Genomic DNA, 18,770 nt, shown 5'->3' with positions numbered 1-18,770 from the left:
ATTTATTCAGTACCCTGGAGATTTTTTTATTTTCTTTTTCATTTCCACATAAATTACACAAGCACTTTATAAAATGAATACACATAAAACACCTTGTAAGTGCATAACTTAAAAAAAAACAAAAAAAGCAAACAAATCAATGCCTTTAAAAATCTCACTGAAAATAGGTTTTCTGGTTGCTTGTTTGTACTAGCTGCTTAAATTGGCAGCACTGTTTTAGATTATAAGTAACTGAAAAATATATACTGTTTATATATATATATATATATATATTCCTGGCATTTCCTAGAAGTGCTTTGTTTAATTATGTCTCATTCTCTTGGTACAATTAAAAGAACACTGAGTTAAAGAGCTGAGAATGAAATCAGATTTTTGCTGTCTGGAACTGCCTTCTAACAGGAAACTGATAAAATAAAACATTGGACAACATTTTGCAAATTATATGGAAATATTCCATGGGAAGAAACTGCATTACCCCCACAAACTGCCACCCAAGTCTTCTCATTATTAAAATACTTGCTGATGGGCACAGAGTCCATGGCAGCCAGGGACTGTTTGGACTCTTCATACAATTGAGATATCATATTTACCGTCCTCAGGAGTCTGTCAGATCCTTTTCTTGTTTCCCCCTCGCCAGAAAAAAATTAATGAAAAAAGGGGAGGAGAGACAGCGAGGTGAGATCTGAAGGGTTCCCATCTGGCACAAGCAGAAATTGCTGCTGTTTCCTCCATTTGTTGCATCCCCGAACATCTCCGGTGCAGATGACCCAAAAAGGCTCACAGCAGAGACATGCTTCCCAGGGAGCCTCCTCCTTTTCTTTCCAGACATCAGTTCAAAACATATATATACATATATATATATATATGAATATATATATATGGATATATAAGGGTGTACATAGACTTTGCACTGCTGCCAGTATAATCCTAAGGAAGTTTTCCTCTGCCCCAGCTGGATGATCACCAGCGGCTGTGTCTGTCAGGGCTGGGCTTTTGTCTGGCAGCACGTCAGCAAGTTCAGGGTCGACACTGGAGACTTTCAAGAAAACAAAGGGGCTGGGGGGAGGTGAGACAGCATTGCTGCTCCAGTAACTCCATGGCTGGGGACAGTTTTTGGGGTGGCTTTCCTTCTTTTTGTTCCTTGTGAAGGGTCTCTCCGGCTGGATATATATAGGATGTATGTGGCCAGAGTATCAGGGGGTTCCAGCCCTCCTCAAGGAGAAACAGAGTTGCAACATGTCCCACCAAGAATGCCTCGCGTACCCCTGGGGACAGCCCCGCCAGAGAAGGTGTAGGTGTCACCAGTGCGTGCCACACTTATTCACAAGCAGAGGCGACAGTGGTGACACTGGTGATCTTGGTGGAGTCATCAGACCAAGGCTGGAGATTCTGGAGGGCGAAGAGAGAGGAGTTGTGGACGCAGATGGGATCGGCTTGGATGGGCTGGTTGATGGTTTTTTGGAAGGCCTCCTGCTGCAACTGCATGAGGATGCGGTTTGCTTGCTGCCGCTCAGCCTCCCGCTCCTCTGCTGTCTGCCTCCTAGGAGAGAGGGAGACATTAGGGGGGCCTGGGGAAGAAAAGGAACGGTATCTCCAGAGAGATTAAGTTGTGTTGGGTGTCCATGGCGTGGGAGGGCAGGGGTAGGAAAAGGTGCCTTGCCATGGCGTGGTCCCACATCCCCCACACAAATGGCCAGTAAATTCCATAAACTGTGGAGTGGGTCTGTCTGTCTTACTGACCTCGACAAAAATTGCTCTGATCAAAGAGAGCTGGGAGCAACCCACAGCTCTGGATTACTCTCTGCCCACAGGAAACAAGAAAAGCAGAGATAAAACACCCAAAGTGTCACACAACAGCATTGCAAAAGTTGTGAACCCCTGAAAACATGCTCTGGTCTGACAGCAAGAGCCAAGCATGCAAAGCCCTATGAAGAAACATGGAGCAGTGTGGGCTGAGACAGTGACTGGCAGTGCCACACAGCTGGGAGATGGGCAGTGCCACCTCACACATCCCATTCCAGCATCCAAGTTTGCCAATTTATCTGCCATACTGCGGTGGCCAGCTGTTGAGAGCTTGGATGAAGGCAAAAGCATTCCTATGGTAGGCAGCAAAATTTCAGCTAAACACTAGAAACACAGTTTTCAGCAGTAAGAAAAATCGAAGCATAGAATATACTACTTGGAAAGGGTGAATGACAATGTTTTTCAGAACAGCTTGGACATGTTTCTTCCTGGTGTGAAACCAGCAGAGGCAATCCCCAAAGAGAGGGTGTTAGGGGCTCAGAAGGGATTCTTTCCAGTGTTGATTGGGCCCTGGCTCTGGGAGCCTGGGAGCAGAGAATGGGATAGGTAGAAATAACCTGAATCCTCTCATATCCACAATGGAAGCTCCACTCCTGCTTGCTTGGATGTCAGGTCAGTCTAAAGTCTGCAGCTTGTGCTCACCTCTACTTCACCTGGCACTTCTATTGATGTTGCTGGGAAAACCCAGGAGAAACTCACAGTGCTGGACCCAGGATGATTCCCAAAGCATCTTCTCCCTCCCTCACACCCCTAGGCTTAGCTGACATCCTCTCAGCAGCTTCAGTGGACCAGTGACACAGGAATGGCAGCTTTTTAATTTAGCAACTCAGAGGGACGTGAGATGTCTCATCCTCTTTGGCCATGGGAATTGGCAGTGGCATCTCTGATCTCCACAGTGACATTTCAGAACACAAGGCAGAGGGTCCCTGGCTCCCAAAGGGGAAGCAGGCTGGGGCTCGAATGCTAGCAATGGGCCTCTGGGCACCCAAGCCTCCTGACACGTGGCCAGTGTTCCCTCCTGGGAGCAGGTAGCTCAAGGCTCAGTCCCTGTTCTAATCACTGTGTCAACATCTCACATCAGACATCCCGGGAAGAGCGGGCTCAGAGCTGCACCAGCCCGGGGAGCAGCTCGGTCTCTGCCTCAATGAATATTTAATGACTCCCGGCACAATGAGGAGATGCTCCAGGAGAAGGAAGAGAGCCCCAGGTCCAGGGTGATCAGGAGCACCACAGCTGTGAGCACCTTGATCCCAAGTGTCTCCCTGCTGCAAGCAGCTGGTCTAGTCAGGATTCACATCAGAACCGGATTTCCAGGTTCATACCTGCCTGGAAAGAGCTGTGTTTAAAGCAAGAGGCAAAATCTGAGGAGGGGATCACACAGCCACCTCACTCCAGGCAAGGGGGACTCCAGGCAGGACTCTTTCCCCAATCTGCATTCAAGCAGTTAAATTGCTCAGAGGGCTTATAGCAACTCTCTTTTCTTGGATACTTCCCACTGCCTCATTCAGGCCGAGCCTGCAGCAGCTCCTTCCAGCTCTCAGTGCCCCAGGAACCACTCAGAGCCCACTGCCCAGTGCAGGAACCTGAGGCAGTAAGTTGGGTGTGCTATCAGCCAGGGGCACCCACATCTCCACTGCAACACGCAGCAGGCACAGATGCATACAGACAGAACTTACATGCCTGTGTCCCTCTGACTCAGGCCAGAGATTCTCCCGTGTCTAATATTACAGCTGAGGTCTGGCTGCAGCCTTTCCCTTAGGCAGAAGCAGGATTTTGTTTCTCTTTACCCAGCTATTTTTTGTAAGACATGTGAATAGGTTTGTATCCTCTGCACCTCTGCCAAAAGAGGCTGAATTTAGCCAACAGACGCAAAGAGTATTGACAGATGGATTTGCCTCACTTCCTTAGGAAACCTGGTTAGAAGACACAGATGACCCCATTTTGCAGGCCACAGCAGGATTGTTCCTCCTCCAGGATTCTGTTTCTGGCCAACGGAGATCACTCCAGCTAGAGACTTCCTAACAGTTGGGCAATTGCACTACCACGGATTCTCTAGGGAAGAACTCACTGTGGCTAAGGATTCACACACGCCCTTGGTTTCAAGTTCCTTGATCCCCATTTCTTACCCAACCCCAGCATACTCAGGCAATCGCTGTCCTTTTAATCCTTGGGAAGACTCTGGGAAAGCCCTTTCCCCCCATTTTGAAGAAGCTGCCTGCCCGCCCTCTAGCACCCAGTGATCAGCACCCAGCAGTTCAGCACCCACCTTCTCTGCTCTCTGAGGGTGCTCCCCCTTGCCCATCACTTTCTGTCCCCGAGGAAGCCCTGTCCCCAGGGAACATCCCGGAGCGTGCAGCTTGGGAGGGGCAGGGTCACTGCGATGGAGCCCTGGAGGCTCCGTGTGAGCCCAGCCTTCTTTTCCTCTCCGGCTTTACCGGCACGCCCGACAGCAGAACAAAAAGAAAGCGTTTGGGCAAGGAGGCGCCGCGAACCCCGCGGGGACGAAAACCTCGGCGCTGAGCAGAGCCCGGTACTCCCGACAGCCCCGGGCCGGGGGCTCCCACACGCAGCTGCCGCGGAGAGAGGCGCAGGAGCCTCCTCACCCTCTGATGACACTGACTGCACCCACAGCACACGTGTGTGCACACACACATTCATCCCCGTGGCACACGCGCACACGTCTTTGCACGCAGGTCCGGTGTGCACAGTCCACGTAATACACGGCTCGCACCACGCCACACTCGCGGGGCTGAGTTTTGCACTCACAGTCCCGTGCACACTCACACACACACACTGCGCGCAGGAACACGCCGGCACGCGTGGCCCTCACACTGACCGTGCAGATATACACGAGTGTCGTGCTTGCGCACACGCCCGCAGGTGTGCACACAGCCCATGCACACACGCACACACCGCTGTGCATGCACACGAGCGCGTACACACGCGGGCACTTTCACACACACACGGGGCTTGCGCGCCTCTGCGCCGCGGCCAATGCTCCTGGCAGAGCTGCTGGCAGCGAGGTCTGTGCCCCCGGACTGCCCCAGCGAGACCTCCGGTCCCTCACCTCCACTTAGTACGCCGGTTCTGGAACCAGGTCTTCACCTGGGCGTCCGTCATCTTGAGGGCCTTGGCCAGGGCAGCGCGCTCGGCCGAGGCCAGGTATTTCTGCCGATGGAAGCGCTTCTCCAGCTCGCAAATCTGCAGGCGGGTGAAGGAGGTGCGCGGCTTCTTCTTCTTGGGGGGTGTGCGGTTCTGGTACGGGTGACCTATACGGCGTGTTACAGTGAAGGGTGAGAGGGCCACTGGGGGGGACACGGGAGGAGGGGGGATGAGAGGCAAAGAAGCAAGCAGCGACACATCAGCAGAGGGGCTCCGGCTCCCGGCCGCTGGGCTGGGGACCACCCCCCCACACCGCTCCGAAGCCGCGGCTTCCCCGCCGACACACACGCACGAACTGCAAAATCTCGGCGGCGGCCCCGCGTACCGGGAAGGCCCGGCGGCCTTTCCTGAGTGCTGCGGGCACCCGCCGGGCACCGCTCGGCTCCGGCGGAGGGGAAGGCGGCCGCTCGCCCTGCCGAGTGCCTGCCGAGGAACGGGGTTCAGCAGCGGCAGCGGGTCCTGGCGCCGGGCCGGAGCTCCGCGCTCCGTGCCAAGCGGGCTCGGCATAATTTCGTTTAGGCGCGGCCGTAACCCAGCCGGCCCCGGCCCCAGTACCTCGTACACGGGAAGTAAAGTCCCGGACTGGAATTCGGAGCTGCGATTTGTTGTCGTTTGTTTTTTTTTTTTGTTTTGTTTTGTTTTAAATAAAAGTTGTTTTGTTTGGGTTTGGTTTGGTTTGGTTTTTTTTCCAACCCCACAAAAATATAATGAGTGAAAAGTCACATTGTGTCTAAGCCAGGAACAAATTGAGTGAAATCCAGTCAGGTGCTTGCCCGTTCGTCCACCCACGGCCGTGTCCGAACCCAGCTCTATCGGGTTGAAATTAAATGGGAACTTTCAAAAATTTGACCTCGGTTTCCGCCCTAGGAAAGAGGGGCTGATTTTTCCTCATTGTAATTTCGTTCCTTTTGTTCGTTTGTTTGCGTCTTTTTTTAATTTCTTTTCGTTGTTCGAGTTTTTGCTTTGTTAGTGCCGAAAGACGAGCCCAGCTACACCTGGAAAAGGCGGCGAGGCGGGAAGTGGCTCTAGCCCGGGTCCCGCTCTGGTCGGGACTGCAAAAATTCCCTTTTGGTGCGGAAAAAGGCTGAGCCGAAACCCGCAGCCGGGGAAAGCCAGTCCGGTTTAAGGAAAGCAACGGGACGGCCTTCCCGGGCAGGCCAGGGCCGGGGCTGCCTGTCCGCCGTCTCGCCGGCCGGGCTGTGCTTCCCAAATAACTCTCGGTTTTGAAGGAAAGTTTCCCCGGGTGTTGGGTCAGGCGGCAAGGATTGGGCAGCCGTGCCCAGGGCTCGCGGGAGGTCGTGTGCGGAGTTTACCATCCCTTTTCCTCCTTGCCCGCCTTTACCGACCCGTATCGCGGGAAAAATAAATAAATAAATAAATAAGAAATGTAAAAAACCTACACCAAATTAATAAGTAAATAAATTAAAATTAACTAAAACAACAACAATAAAACATATATACCAACAATTAAACCAACCAAAATATCAAAACAAACAAACAAAAGGAAATACAACTCATTCAGGGGGGTTGATTACGCCTCATTTCTCACCCCATCTTGCTTCTGGCCTCCTTCCTGACCAACTCCCCGGGACAATCCCGGCTGCTTTCTCCACCTGGCCGGAGAGATCCCCGCCTGGATCCTGCGTGCCCCTGCGGACACCGGTTGCCGCGCCGAGGCCGGGCGGCGGGAGAGGAAGCCGGGCAGCGGGAGCAGAGAGAGAAGGGGGTTCCCGGTGGCGCAACTCACCTGTGAACCTGTCTTTTGTGTATCGCCTGTTGCTCTCCATCCAGGGGAAGGTGAGCCCCGTGAGGCTGTTCATGCCGTTCACTGCCGGCACGGCGGCGGAGAGGGGCTGGTGGACGCCGCCGGCCACGGGGCGATGGGCCGGGACGCGGATCACCCCGCCGGCCGAGCTCAAGGTGTTGCCGTTCATGCTCACCGCCATGTTCACGTTGTAGGAGCCGGGCAGGCCGCCCATGCTGCAGGAGGTACCGGTGTAGGCGCCGGCCGCGCCGCCGCTCGCCCCGTAGCCACCCGTGACCGTGTTATAGGCGCTGCCCACGATGCATCCCAGCCCGTAGTCCGCCGAGTCCTGCAGCCGCGGGTGCGACACCATGCAGCTGCCCGGCTCCGACGTGTTGAGGATCTGGTCGATGCCGAAGCTGATGGGCTCGGCTTGCCCTTGGTGCAGGTGGTGAGCCCCGAGGTGCTCCATGCCGCCTCTCGGACACCGGGGCCGGACCTCCACACCGGGCAGGGCGGCACAGCCCCGCACCCCCCCGAAACCGGCAACGGGGCCGCACACAGCCGGAGCACGCCGGCTACGCGCTCAGTCCCATAGCACGACGGCAGAGCACCCCAAGAAACGTCAGCAGAGCCACGCAAGGCCGGGACACGGCAGCCACACGCTCAGCACGAAGACACACCAGCACAGCCATGCGCAGCCTAGGTACAAGAGTGAAACACCCCCGCAGCCCGGGACGCGACAGCCGTGCCCAGGACACAGACACTGGAGACACAACCGCACCAAACACCCAACAGCTTCCAGAAGCAGAGAGGCGACACTCCGGCCATGCACACTGGTCCCGCTGTGATGAGACCCAGCACCTCCAGGTACCAAGACACGTCAGGAGCCTTTCACCCAGGACACATAGACGTACGCACGGACACACACACACACACACGCACAAGGGTGCCCCGGGGACCCCTCGCTTCGGCCGGCAGTGGGGAGCCGGGAGCCCCGCGGAGCGGAGCGCGGCGGATTGTGAGTGCGATCGCCCGCCGCCCCGCTTGCCCATCAATCACCCTACCCAGGGCCTACTGCTGCAGGCCCTCACTCTCCATTGGTTGGATGCTGAGAGCAGCCCAGTGAATGACAGCAGAGAAGAGCACACAAGAGGAGTTTCTTCTTCCCCAGCCCCCTCTCGCACCCCCTCCGCAAAGAAAGAAAGAAAAAATAATCGCCGCCCGTCTCAGCCTTAATAAGTGAGCGCTGGGTGAGCGCGGGACATTGGGGGGTGAAATAGTGGCTGATACCGCGCGGCAGAGCGGGGGCGTTTGGTCCCGGAGTTTGTGGCCGCAGACCGCAGGGAAGGGGGATCTTTGCTGCCAGCCCCCGCCGGAGAACCGAGCGTAGGCTGCGATCCCCAAGGGCTGCCGCTCATCCCGAGCGAGGGCTGAAGCCGGAGGATCCCCTTCTGGTGAGATCCCAGACCCTTCGTGCCCCTTTGTTCCGGAAGGGTGTTCTCAATTTCAAAATCGGCACCTTTCAAAAAGCAGCGGAAAAGGCGGCTGTCTCACCACCAGACCGCAGAGCAGAGACACGGGGACTTTGAGAAGGGCACCCCACAAGTGCCCGGACTCGTGGAAGGGGTGTGATGGGAGGAGGCTTGGGGGTTCTCCCTCCGGAGAGCCGGAGCTGGGCTCATACCCTCGGGACGATGGCAGACCCCAGCTGAGGCCCACGGGGCAGTGGACACCGCTGACGGGGCACCCGTCACTGCTGGAACCGCCGTCTGCTGCCGCCGTCCCCTCCCGCACCTGCCCGCGGAGAGATGAATGTTTTCGTTAAAAAAAAAAAAAAGTATATATATATATATATATATATATATATATATATATATATATGTATCTGTATATGTATAAATATATATATACACACACACACATATGTATCTGTGTCTATATATATATATATGTATCTGTGTATATATACAAAATTATTTTAAAAGTTTAAAACAGCATGAAAATTAAAGCCACTATTGCAATTTCTGTAAAATTTCTTGCTGTCCTGCCCGCCGGTGCCTGCTCCTCACAGCCGGGCCGTGCCCAGAGCCGCCGGTGGCACCTTGAATTCGTCCTCCGACTGCTGCCCACCAGCGCTGCCCAGCCCGACCTAGCGTTCCCGGCCTCGGCATCAGGATTTTGCCCGGTGGTTTGTGTTCTGCCTGCCTTATCCTTCCCGCTACGGGCTGGGATCGGCCGTCCAGGCCCCCTCCTCCCTGCCTGGGGTAAAGGCTGTCCTTCCCACCTTCAGCGTGTCCATAAGGAACCGCGGGGACCCCACAGGACAGCCTGCTCTGCGGTATCCCCCATATAAAACAAATGGCGCTGGCATGGAAAGTCACGTCTGTGTACTCAGGTACACCTCCTCACTCATCACCAGCTCTATCATCCCATCCTTATCCTCACACTCCCAGTCCTGCACACAAGCTCACAAACATTCTCACGAGCTCACAGGCACCCATGCTCACAGTCCCCCACATTCTCCTGCACACACACCTACATTTGTGCGTGTCTTACACACTCGCAGTTACAGCCCCTTGCACACACACAAGTTCTGACACACGTTCTCATCCACACCTTTACAGTGGATGTAAGTATTCACATCCACAGTCGCTCCCAGAGCAGGCAGTAACACACGACAGTCCCATGTGTTCAGTCACCCCCAGGCACGCACACAATGACACACCAGCGCTTGTGGGTTCCTGCCACCCTGACCCAAGCCACAACCCTGCTGTGATACCCCAAGATCCGTCACTATCACCACACCCACCACCACAGCCCCACACGGGAAGGTTGAGGAGACAGCGGGCGGCAGCAGCAACCCACAGCCGCCTCTCGGCCCCATGCCCGGCTGGTGCCCAGCCAGCCTACCCCCACCACCACCCAGCCCTGCCTGCCCGATGGGGTCGGGTTTCCCCTCCCTCCCAGTACCTGCCTCAGTTCTTGACTTCTGAACTCTTCAGGGAACTCGCTGGCGCCAGCTCCATCAACCAAAGTCCTTGTGGTTAGGAGGAGCTGGGAGAGGAGGGAGGGAGTGAGGGCTGGGGCCAGCCGGGGCCGGGAGGCTGCCCTCGGGCAGGGGGCCTTCTTGTCCCACAGGACTGCAGCTACCTTTCCCCTTCTTCAGGATATGCCTGAGCTTCTTCTCCTACCCCTTGCCACACAGGAGATGTGGGACAGAGCCTGCTCACCTGCCCTGAGCATGTCAGGTTGTCTCCACAGGGAAGCAATAAAACATGCCATGCCAGTCCTGCACAGTGCCTGAGTCCCCTGGCAGTGTGCTCTGATATCCAGAGGGACCCAGATCTGCTGCCAAGTCCTGAGACCCAGGAGATTCTCCCCCTCCAGTAAATAACACAGCTGCCTGATGTCACTTGCACATCCCAAAGGCCCCAGTTAATGCCAGGAAAAGCCTTGGCCTTCTCTGTGCCAGGGAACCCCCAGGCTGAGCAGATGCTGAAGGCCCTAGAGGGACTGGCCCTGAGAAATCACTAGGTCACCACCAGCGATCCAGTCTGGTTAGTGAGGGCCACAGCCCCCAGCTGCTGAGTCCAAGGTAGAGGCTTTGGGGCAATAAAACTTGCCAGGAGACAGATTACAGGTAAATCAGAATTCCTTCTGCCCAGCACGCAGTGAGGACAAGGGAGAAGAGCAGGCAGGCCTAGGTCCTGACAGGGATTCAATATTTCTGGTAATTACTGGTGAGTTTGGGATGATGCATAGCCCTAGGATTTTTTCTCTGCACAAGCCAGACTTCACTTTCATTCTTGAGAAAGCCAAACAGCTTCTGGCATTGGAAGTCTGGGCACTGCACGTCTAAGATCCAGGGCACACCCAGTTCAGATGCTCCAGTTGAAATTGCTCCTGGCCTCAGTTTCCCCTTAGGCTCTCCAGGGCTGTGACTTGAGCAGTACTGTAGAGCACAAGGCTCTGGAAATGTCCTGTCAATTAATACATGGTTTTTGCCTCCCTAATTTTGAGGCTAAAGAGGCAGTGCTGCAGGCTCACACACTAAGACATGTCAGGGTGCTTTCAGGTTCACATCCCAACAGGAGGGTCTACAAGGGACCAGCACCTACTCTGAGATGCATCCAATAATCCTACAAATGGATTCCAGGGAGGGGGGCACAGGCACCCCAGCCCAGCTGTCTCTGCCTGGATCAGTGGACAATATGCTTCCATTTTCTGAGGGCTGGATTTGTTACTCTTTGCTAGGACTCTAAATGCCAGGCCCTGCAAAAATATTTCAGGTATCACACTCTAGGCAGAGCCCAGGGAGATTAACATTCCCAGATGTTTGCCCAAACTGCTGCTTTAGTTCTTAGTTCTTCTGTATAGAGAAGTCCCATTCTGCAGGAAACACCAATAAAGTGGGTCATACCTCCTTGGAGGTAGAAGAAAGCCTCCAACGCAGGAGCTGACATGTGCACTAAGTTGCTGCAAAATTAATACATTAAGGAAGCCCAGTGTCCTTGGTCTCCACTTCTCCAGAGCATCTCACCTCCTTCAAGTATCCACAGCCACTACATACTCCTGCAAGCCTTGGAACTTTTGTCCCCCTTCACCTACCCCAAACAGCTGCTGGGACAAGTTCATTTCCAAAATGGTGTTTTAATCCTGCCCCAGATGAGGGTTGAGGGCCCAGTATATCCATGCTAGGAAGTGACAATTGACATGAGGGCTCCTCCTGATGCATAAGGCTCTCCCTCCCCATGAAGTGCCCGGGGATCCTTTCTCAGGTTCTCTCATTGATCGTGTGCATCTGCCTCCTGCTAGCAGAGAGGAGCAGCCTAGCCAGGGCCTGACCTCCACCCTCCATTCTCCTTTTCTTCTGCCTTGCCGTCTTGCCGGGGCTCCTCTTGGCCCCTGAGCTCCTTTGCAGCTCGGGGCTCCCGGGAGTTTGGCATCACAAGCTGCCTCTCTGCCTCGCAGCTGCTGGCCGGGACACCGCTGCGAAATACAAGCCCTCCTGAGGGGAAGGGGACAAAAGTGGTGTGTCTGGGACCTTGACAAGACCCCATCAAAGCGCATCGGGCTCGGTCCAAACACCGCACTTGGAGTGGTGCTTTCCAGAACCTGTAAAATCCTCTGTACTGCTGAAAGGAGAGTGAGCAACTCTGCCGTGGGCAGGTGCGCGGTGACAAACACCCCTCAGCAGAATTGTGCATCCCGACTCCTTCCCTCCCTCGCTTCGTTGCGCCGGGACCACCCCCAGTCCGGGTATTATCCCTCCTTCTGCTCCATCACCTCCCGCGGCTTTCTCTCCCGTTGCGGCCCCTGTGAAGTCCATTACGGCGAAGGCGCCTGTGCGGGTGCGGGCTCGGGCTACGCACGGGGGCCGGCGGGTGAGCTGCGGGGCCAAGACAGCCCCGTCGGGATCTCCCTCCCTCTCCCCAGACCGGGACCCGCGGTGTCCGCTGCCGTCGGGGCTCTATCCCTCAGCACTGCCGCCCGCACTGAGTTACGTCGCAAGTGTCGCGACACCCGCCGATAGAGAAACAGGACGACCCCCGCACCAACCAGCCGGGTTCCCGTGGGCTCCCCAACGGGAAATCTCGTTTTCCGAAGCTCCCACCGAGCACGAGCCCGCACGGACTTTTTCCCCGCTCAGGGTCCGCGGGAAGGGCGGCCTGTTCTTTCTGAGCGTTAAAAGCAATTAACACCATTCGGGGAATTTTTAATTGCTCTATAAAGCACGCTGTAAATAATTACTCCCAGCTCTGTTGATCCCTCGAATACGCACTGACAGTTGTAATTTATGGCTTTGGAAACGTGGTCCCGTGCATTCAGCATAACTCCTTATTACAGTAATGACTTAGCGCCGCTGCACTTAATGAGTATAAAGTGCCCGGCGCAGTGGGAGCCGCAGCATCGCACGAACTTCGCCCGCAACGATATTTCTCCCCTTTATGGTTACAAACGACCGAGGGGCTACGAGTTAATACGGCGGGGAAGGAACGGCGGGGCCGGCTCCGCGCTCTGTCAACGACATCTCCCGGGGCAGTAGTTATCTACCCAAAAAAAAGTATTTAGAGCAGTTCGCAAACTGCGCCTTCATCCTCTTGTAGCCCCTGGCTTCTTGGAGAACACAGGTTCAGCAGAGGGAAGTGCAGGGACCCGACTCATCGCACCTGTGGGTGCAAAGAGGGCTGGAGCCGTGGAGTCCCGAGGGACCTGCACCTTCCCTCGGCATCCCACCTCTCTCTGCTTTGGGTCTGACCAGCTCCATGCAACAGGCCGGGCGTCTCTCGTCCTTACGGATCCTCCCCAGACGGGGGTACGCGCGGGGGGGAAGGAAATGGGGCGGTGGCCGATGGGGCCCGCCATGCCCGGCGGCCCCCCATGAATATGCAATGTCGCCGGTTGCCGGAGGAGCATCTGCCAATAAATTATTGGTCCTGCGGCACCGGCCCCTCTCTCCACCGTGCAGAAATGCGTGTAATCCCATTAGCCCCGTCCCCTTGGCCACCCGCCCCGCACCAGCCCCTCTGTAATGAACGACGTCTGGCCGCCATCCCCGAGGGCATCGACGGCAGTGGGGGACACCGTGGGCTATGCCCCGTTATTAACTCACAGTTTAATTACACTCTCCGTGACAGCAAGGGAGCGGGCGTGGGCCGGTCACCCGCGTCCCTCCACCGCCTCCCCCTGGGTCTCCCCCGCTCCGGGAAACTGACCCCGGCGACAGCCAGGCCCTTCGCGACATTGAGGGTGGCAGTCGTGATACGGCCCGATCCTGCGGTCGCCCCTCACCACGGCTGCTCACCGCCGCCGGCCCCGGTGCCGGCAGCTGCCCTGTTTGCTCGCTCGCCGGGGGAGCGGCGGCCTCTTTGTCTCCCACCCGCCCCGAGCCTTAGGCCTTTCCTCCGTCAGACAAAGTCCTGTTTTGCCAACAGATTTGTGCCTCTCCCCTCCCCGCCCCCCCATCTTAAAAGCCGCCCTCGGGGGCAGGGGAGCAGGCAGCTCCCAACGCCGGGCAGGCGGGAAGCGGCCCGCCCTGCCGGCTCCGCTAACAGAGTAGCTTTCACTAATGAATGAGAAGATCCGATAATAATGGTCTTAATTATTGCAAACATTGTTACGGGCTTAGCTCTAAAAACCTCAAAACTCTCCTCGCTAAATCCTCGCGTTTGTTTGTTTATTTCCTCCTTCTTTTCCCCTCCCCGAGGTCAATTAGTACGCAAAAAGCAAATACAAATTATGGCAGAACCAATCGGTAAACTTAAATCTAATTTGCTGCTGTTTGCATTGGAGAGGAGTGCCGGGCAGGGGGGGCTGCCCCGTTCCCCCCAGGCAGCTGCCGTACAGGTGGGTGGCTGCGGGGACGAGTCCTTGCCCTGTCCGCGAGTCCCTTCTGTCCCCGAAATCAAGAGACCCCGACGTATTCAGGCGCTTTTCTTTATTTGCACTTGTCTTTTTTACAAGTGATTCGTATATGGGTCGAAATATCTGATCTGCAAATATAGAGAAAATATTTTTCTACTTTAAAAAATTATCGACAGATTCCAGCACCACAGATTATGACTCAAAGTAATTTTTGACCTAAGGATTTTGTTCTTGACATCTACATACTGTATGTAATCGAAGTTAACATCTGTCAAGTTTTTATATCATTTATTTTATTACATTTTCCAACGTAATTTTTGGAATTAACGATTGGCAGTGGAAAGTTTCCTAGCAAAGGTCTACCCTGCTCACCATTTAACTAACTAATTTTTGCACCTAAACTCATTGATGACGTTTAAGAATACATACAAATTCTGTCAGGGCACTTTAAAACTTGCTGCAGCACTTGTCGTTTGCAGCACAGGTATTAGCTATGGCATTAAATCGTGGAAGTGATCTAGAAATAGGAAATCATGGGGGTTTTCAAACCCTAAGTCTCCCCTCGTGGCACCACCTGCTCCCCGCGGGTAAATGCCCAGCGAGTTCCGCCCGGGGACCGATGCCCGGGATGGGCAGCGCAAAGGGTTATCTGTATTTAAACACGATCGGCCATTGACGCAAAGAGCAATCTCCACACTTGTAAATTCATTCAATTATTTCCAGTTCTCCCTTTCGTATTAAGTGTATTTTCCACCTGTAATTCGTTGTAATAGCCAGTGCTACAACCTCTCGATTCACCAAGTGACCACGGGGAGAAGTCAGAGCCGGCTCCATCCCAAAGGTTTTGCGGACGTTTCTAACTGCCCAAGTGGAATGCCAAAAATCAGCTTAGAGAGAGCACGACAGAAAACAAACATTAAACACGGTGAGTAAACATAAATCGGGAAGGACAGTCGGTGAGACCAGTTTCCCAGTTCCGTGCACATCCCCAATGGCTTTGAATTACCAGTGCCGACAGGATCGGGGCTTGCGAAAACTGGCTGGTTTGTGTTATTGTTCCCCCCACGACTTCCCGGAGCGGGAGTTTCTGGGACCTCAGAAGAGCCCACAGTGCCTCGCTGGCCAGTCAAAGTCACCCACGGACACTGGGGGTAGGAAGGGACGTAGGTTTATGTAGGTGGGGAAATGAGCTGTGTTTTCTGGGGATGAATACTTCAGCGCTCCGATAGAATGGAGCTATTCGAGGCATTATATAATCTTCCAAGATAGCTTTCTCCTTTCCCTAAGCACTCCCTGCGAAACAGGGACAACTTCCAGCGGCTCATCCTCTGCTTCAAATTTTCCCCCAATCTGCAATTGGCAGGAGCTGAGGTTCAGAGATGGAGGGAAAGGTGCCCACACAGATCTGAGCTCACAGGGTCGAGATGCTGTACCCCAGGCAAAACTTCTCTCCTCAGCTGCTGCTCCCGGACTGTGGAGTCTGACACAGAAATGCGTGGAGATTTCAGTCCTAATAGAAATCCTGATCCATCTTCCCATTGAGAGGGGAGCATCCTCGGAGCCGAGCCTGAAGAGCCGAAGAGCCTCGCAGGTCCAACCAGAAATAAAAGCTAACCCAAGGCAGCGAGTGAGCTCGCAGCAGGATTTGCAGAGCGGTGCTGTGAGAACTCTGGGGTCCGACACAGCCTAGTGCAAAACCCGGATCCATTCCCCAGCCTCACTCAGTTCCAGGAGCAGCTCAGCAACAAAGTTGAAGTTTTGACAGGGCACGGAACCTGCTGCAAAGGAAACAGCAGTTTTGACATCCCCTTCATCCTTCCAGCATATTTTTCCCCTTTTTCCCAGGACTTTTACTGCTCACAGGAGATGAGTCAAGACATTTCCTTCTCCCCTTTCATAAATATTACATCTCCCAAATGCAATTACCAAGGGCGAAGCAACACAAGTGTTTGCTAAATAAGATTATGTGATAATGTATTTTATGCCTGTGCTGTGACACCAGACAATCCCCCTATTAATAACAGCTCAATGAGATGTGGAAGTTCTTAACAGGGTGCTTTGGGGGATTGGGGATTTTTTTTATTATTTTTTTTTTCACCAAGGGAAAGGCAAGCACAGTAACATGGCATCACTTGTAAGGCAGGAAGAGCAATTCTGGGCAAAAATTAAAATAGAAAATGGAGCTGAAAGCAGCCCAGAGGTCCAGTTGTTTTGTACGTAACACATAGACTGGTTAGGGGTCCTGCTAACAGGGTGTAAATCTCTCACAGACTTTCATAATGCAACTGGCCTAAAGAGGTTTGTGTACATTGCCATGGTCCTGAGAATGAATTAGTGCCTGACTATTCTGGGAACCCTGGAAGTTTATCAGAAGTGCTTTGTGCCAGCCCACACATCTCAAACTGTTAATAAAAGGCAAAGCTTCATCTCTCCCTAAGAAAAGACAGGAGCAAGAAAAACAATAACAAAAAACACCCCTTGGTTCAACTTCCCTCAGCTGGAATAACTCGGTCAAAACATCCCAATCAAAGCTCTCCTCTGGTGATCTCCACCTCTCACCTTTATCTGCTTGTTTTTCCTTTTCTCCAGTTGCCACATCCATCTGCCAACTTCTATTGACCCATCCATCCCTTGTGGTCTTCTGCCTCTCTCATATGACTCTCCGTGTGTCTCTTTGCATATGGTCAAAAGTAGCTGGGGATGCTGGCTGCCCAGCCTGAGGCATTTGGATGTGAGCCCTATTTAGGAAGTCCTTTGAAAACACCGTACTGCAAAGCCCAAGCTTTCTCAGTGGTCCCCAGTCCCAGCACCCACAGGTGAACATAAAACCACGGGTTCCCAGATCCACCCATCTGCACAGCACCCAGCAGCCCCATGGTGCCTTTACAGGACACCGGGGGATACACAGCAGATCGTTTGTGCTGAGCTGTCCACGGGGCATCACGCTGAAAGTGTGAGCAGCCCGGGGCATCCAAGCCAGGGATTTCCCTGTAGAACTTTTCTGCTTCAGCCCTTGAACTGACACAGGTCCCTCCCAGAGTCTCTGGCCAGAACTTGGTCTGCTGGGTGGCAGGGCCATCATCCCATGTAGATGCAGACAGGGTGATACATGAGTCCTTTACCTTCTTTGATGCTTCCAGGGTAAATTCCTCCAGAGTCTGCAAAGTTTGGCTCTCTATTTCACATTAGCACTAGTTTGTAGCTGCCCTCTGGCCCCTGGGGTGGAAGGTCAATCCTTTATTTACTTAGTCCCTCACTTAGTTCATCTGCAGCCTTCTCAGTGCTTTGGATAATAGGCACGAAATGGGCTGCTAAGCTGCTCTCTGGCCATGAGCCTGCACTCCTCAACTCCTGTGCTGTACAGAAGTGTGTTGCCTTCTCTGGGTGATACCACTGCCACACAGCAAAGCAGGCTGGCCAGGCAGCAGCTTTTTCCTACACAGAGGCAAGATCTGATTCAGCATGGGATGAAATGAGGGGCACACATGCTTCCAAGCACTGACATGCCTAGGCTGAAGATCATGAATGGCACGGGAAAATTATATCCCTGACATCACACCTGTCCCGGCAGCTCCTGCATGGTGGTGTCTCTAGAGCTGGTCTTTGCTGCCCTGTAGAACAGCATTGTCCCTGGACACTGCAGTAACCTGGTGCCAATGCCTTCTTGGAGTGACTCAGGTCCTGTCGTCCTGTCCTGAGCCCATCAGATGCTGCTGCACCTGTGAGAGCTTCATCAGGCAAAGCCAGAGCTCTGTGCTGAGCTGGGGAATGTGCCAGCTCCAGGCTCCATGCCCAGTGCAAACAGCCAGCTCCCTGCTGCCTTGGCCCTCCCTGCTGTTAGAGCATGCCCAGGACAAGTGAGCCTGATGGATCCCAGCTATGTCCTGGACCCCCCAGAATGGCTAATGAGTGGACTCAGAGACAGAAAATTCTCTAGAAGCTGAGAGGTACAGATCAGCAGGCCAGCTACAGTTCCCCAGCTGCAGCTGGCCACAAACCCAGTAGCTTTCAAACCTTGTCTGCCTGCATAAGCTCAGAGAGTGGCATTTTCCCAGTCCTGTCCCACCTGGGGACAGCCACCACTGAGCATCCCTCCCTTTATTTGGGATGCTGCAGCTCACTGTGGTGCAGCTGAGCCTGACCTCAGGTCCCCGTTGTCTGCAAGTAACATTAAACCAAAGTAATCCGTAGTAGTAAACAAGATGTATGAATAATTAAATGGTTATCAAATCATTACTATTTAATATTATTCATATTAAAAGGGTAAATTAAAGTACTTCTCAAGCACATCCACACATACGCTGGGTTTAGGTTCTGAAGAAGCAGATGAGAGATTTTGACTTTCTCAGAGGAGACTGTGTACCAGATGTCTGCACAGGAGCTGGAATACAGTCTTGGGTCCCACCCTCTCCGACAGCGAGGGACCTGTGGTGCTGGTGCAGGCACTGCTGACTGCAAGGAGTGGAGGTGTTTTCCAAGGGTCAGCCAAAAGCAGAGACAAAAGTGGTTTCCTTGAGGACTCCAGGCACTGGGAGGGAAGTGTGCCCTTTGCCTGGGTGCACCAGGCTGGGTGTTTATTCAGATCCTGCAGAACAATGCTGTGGCCGGAAAAACAACCTCCCCCCTGCCCTAGGCCCAGCTGAAGGGGCTCTGTGTGTCCCCCCCGACCTCGTCCCCTGGGTGGGTGAGCTGT

At 54.0% G+C, this 18,770-nt stretch overlaps 1 protein-coding gene across 1 annotated transcript; it reads right to left on the bottom strand.

The window, feature by feature from the left end:
- Positions 1-1,317: 1,317 nt before the first annotated feature.
- TLX1 (T cell leukemia homeobox 1) lies at positions 1,318-7,181 on the bottom strand. Its single transcript, XM_062496493.1, has 3 exons — positions 6,713-7,181; positions 4,871-5,072; positions 1,318-1,540 (listed from the first exon to the last, which is right to left on the bottom strand). Exons 1-3 carry the CDS (start codon positions 7,179-7,181, stop codon positions 1,318-1,320), a joined length of 894 nt encoding a protein of 297 aa, XP_062352477.1.
- Between the last annotated feature and the right edge of the window lie 11,589 nt (positions 7,182-18,770).

The sequence above is a fragment of the Cinclus cinclus genome, chromosome 7, assembly GCF_963662255.1.
Source record: "Cinclus cinclus chromosome 7, bCinCin1.1, whole genome shotgun sequence".
NCBI classification, from domain to species: domain Eukaryota; kingdom Metazoa; phylum Chordata; class Aves; order Passeriformes; family Cinclidae; genus Cinclus; species Cinclus cinclus.
The sequence above is the reverse complement of the archived record's forward strand: the minus strand, read 5'-3'. Positions and strand labels throughout refer to the sequence as shown.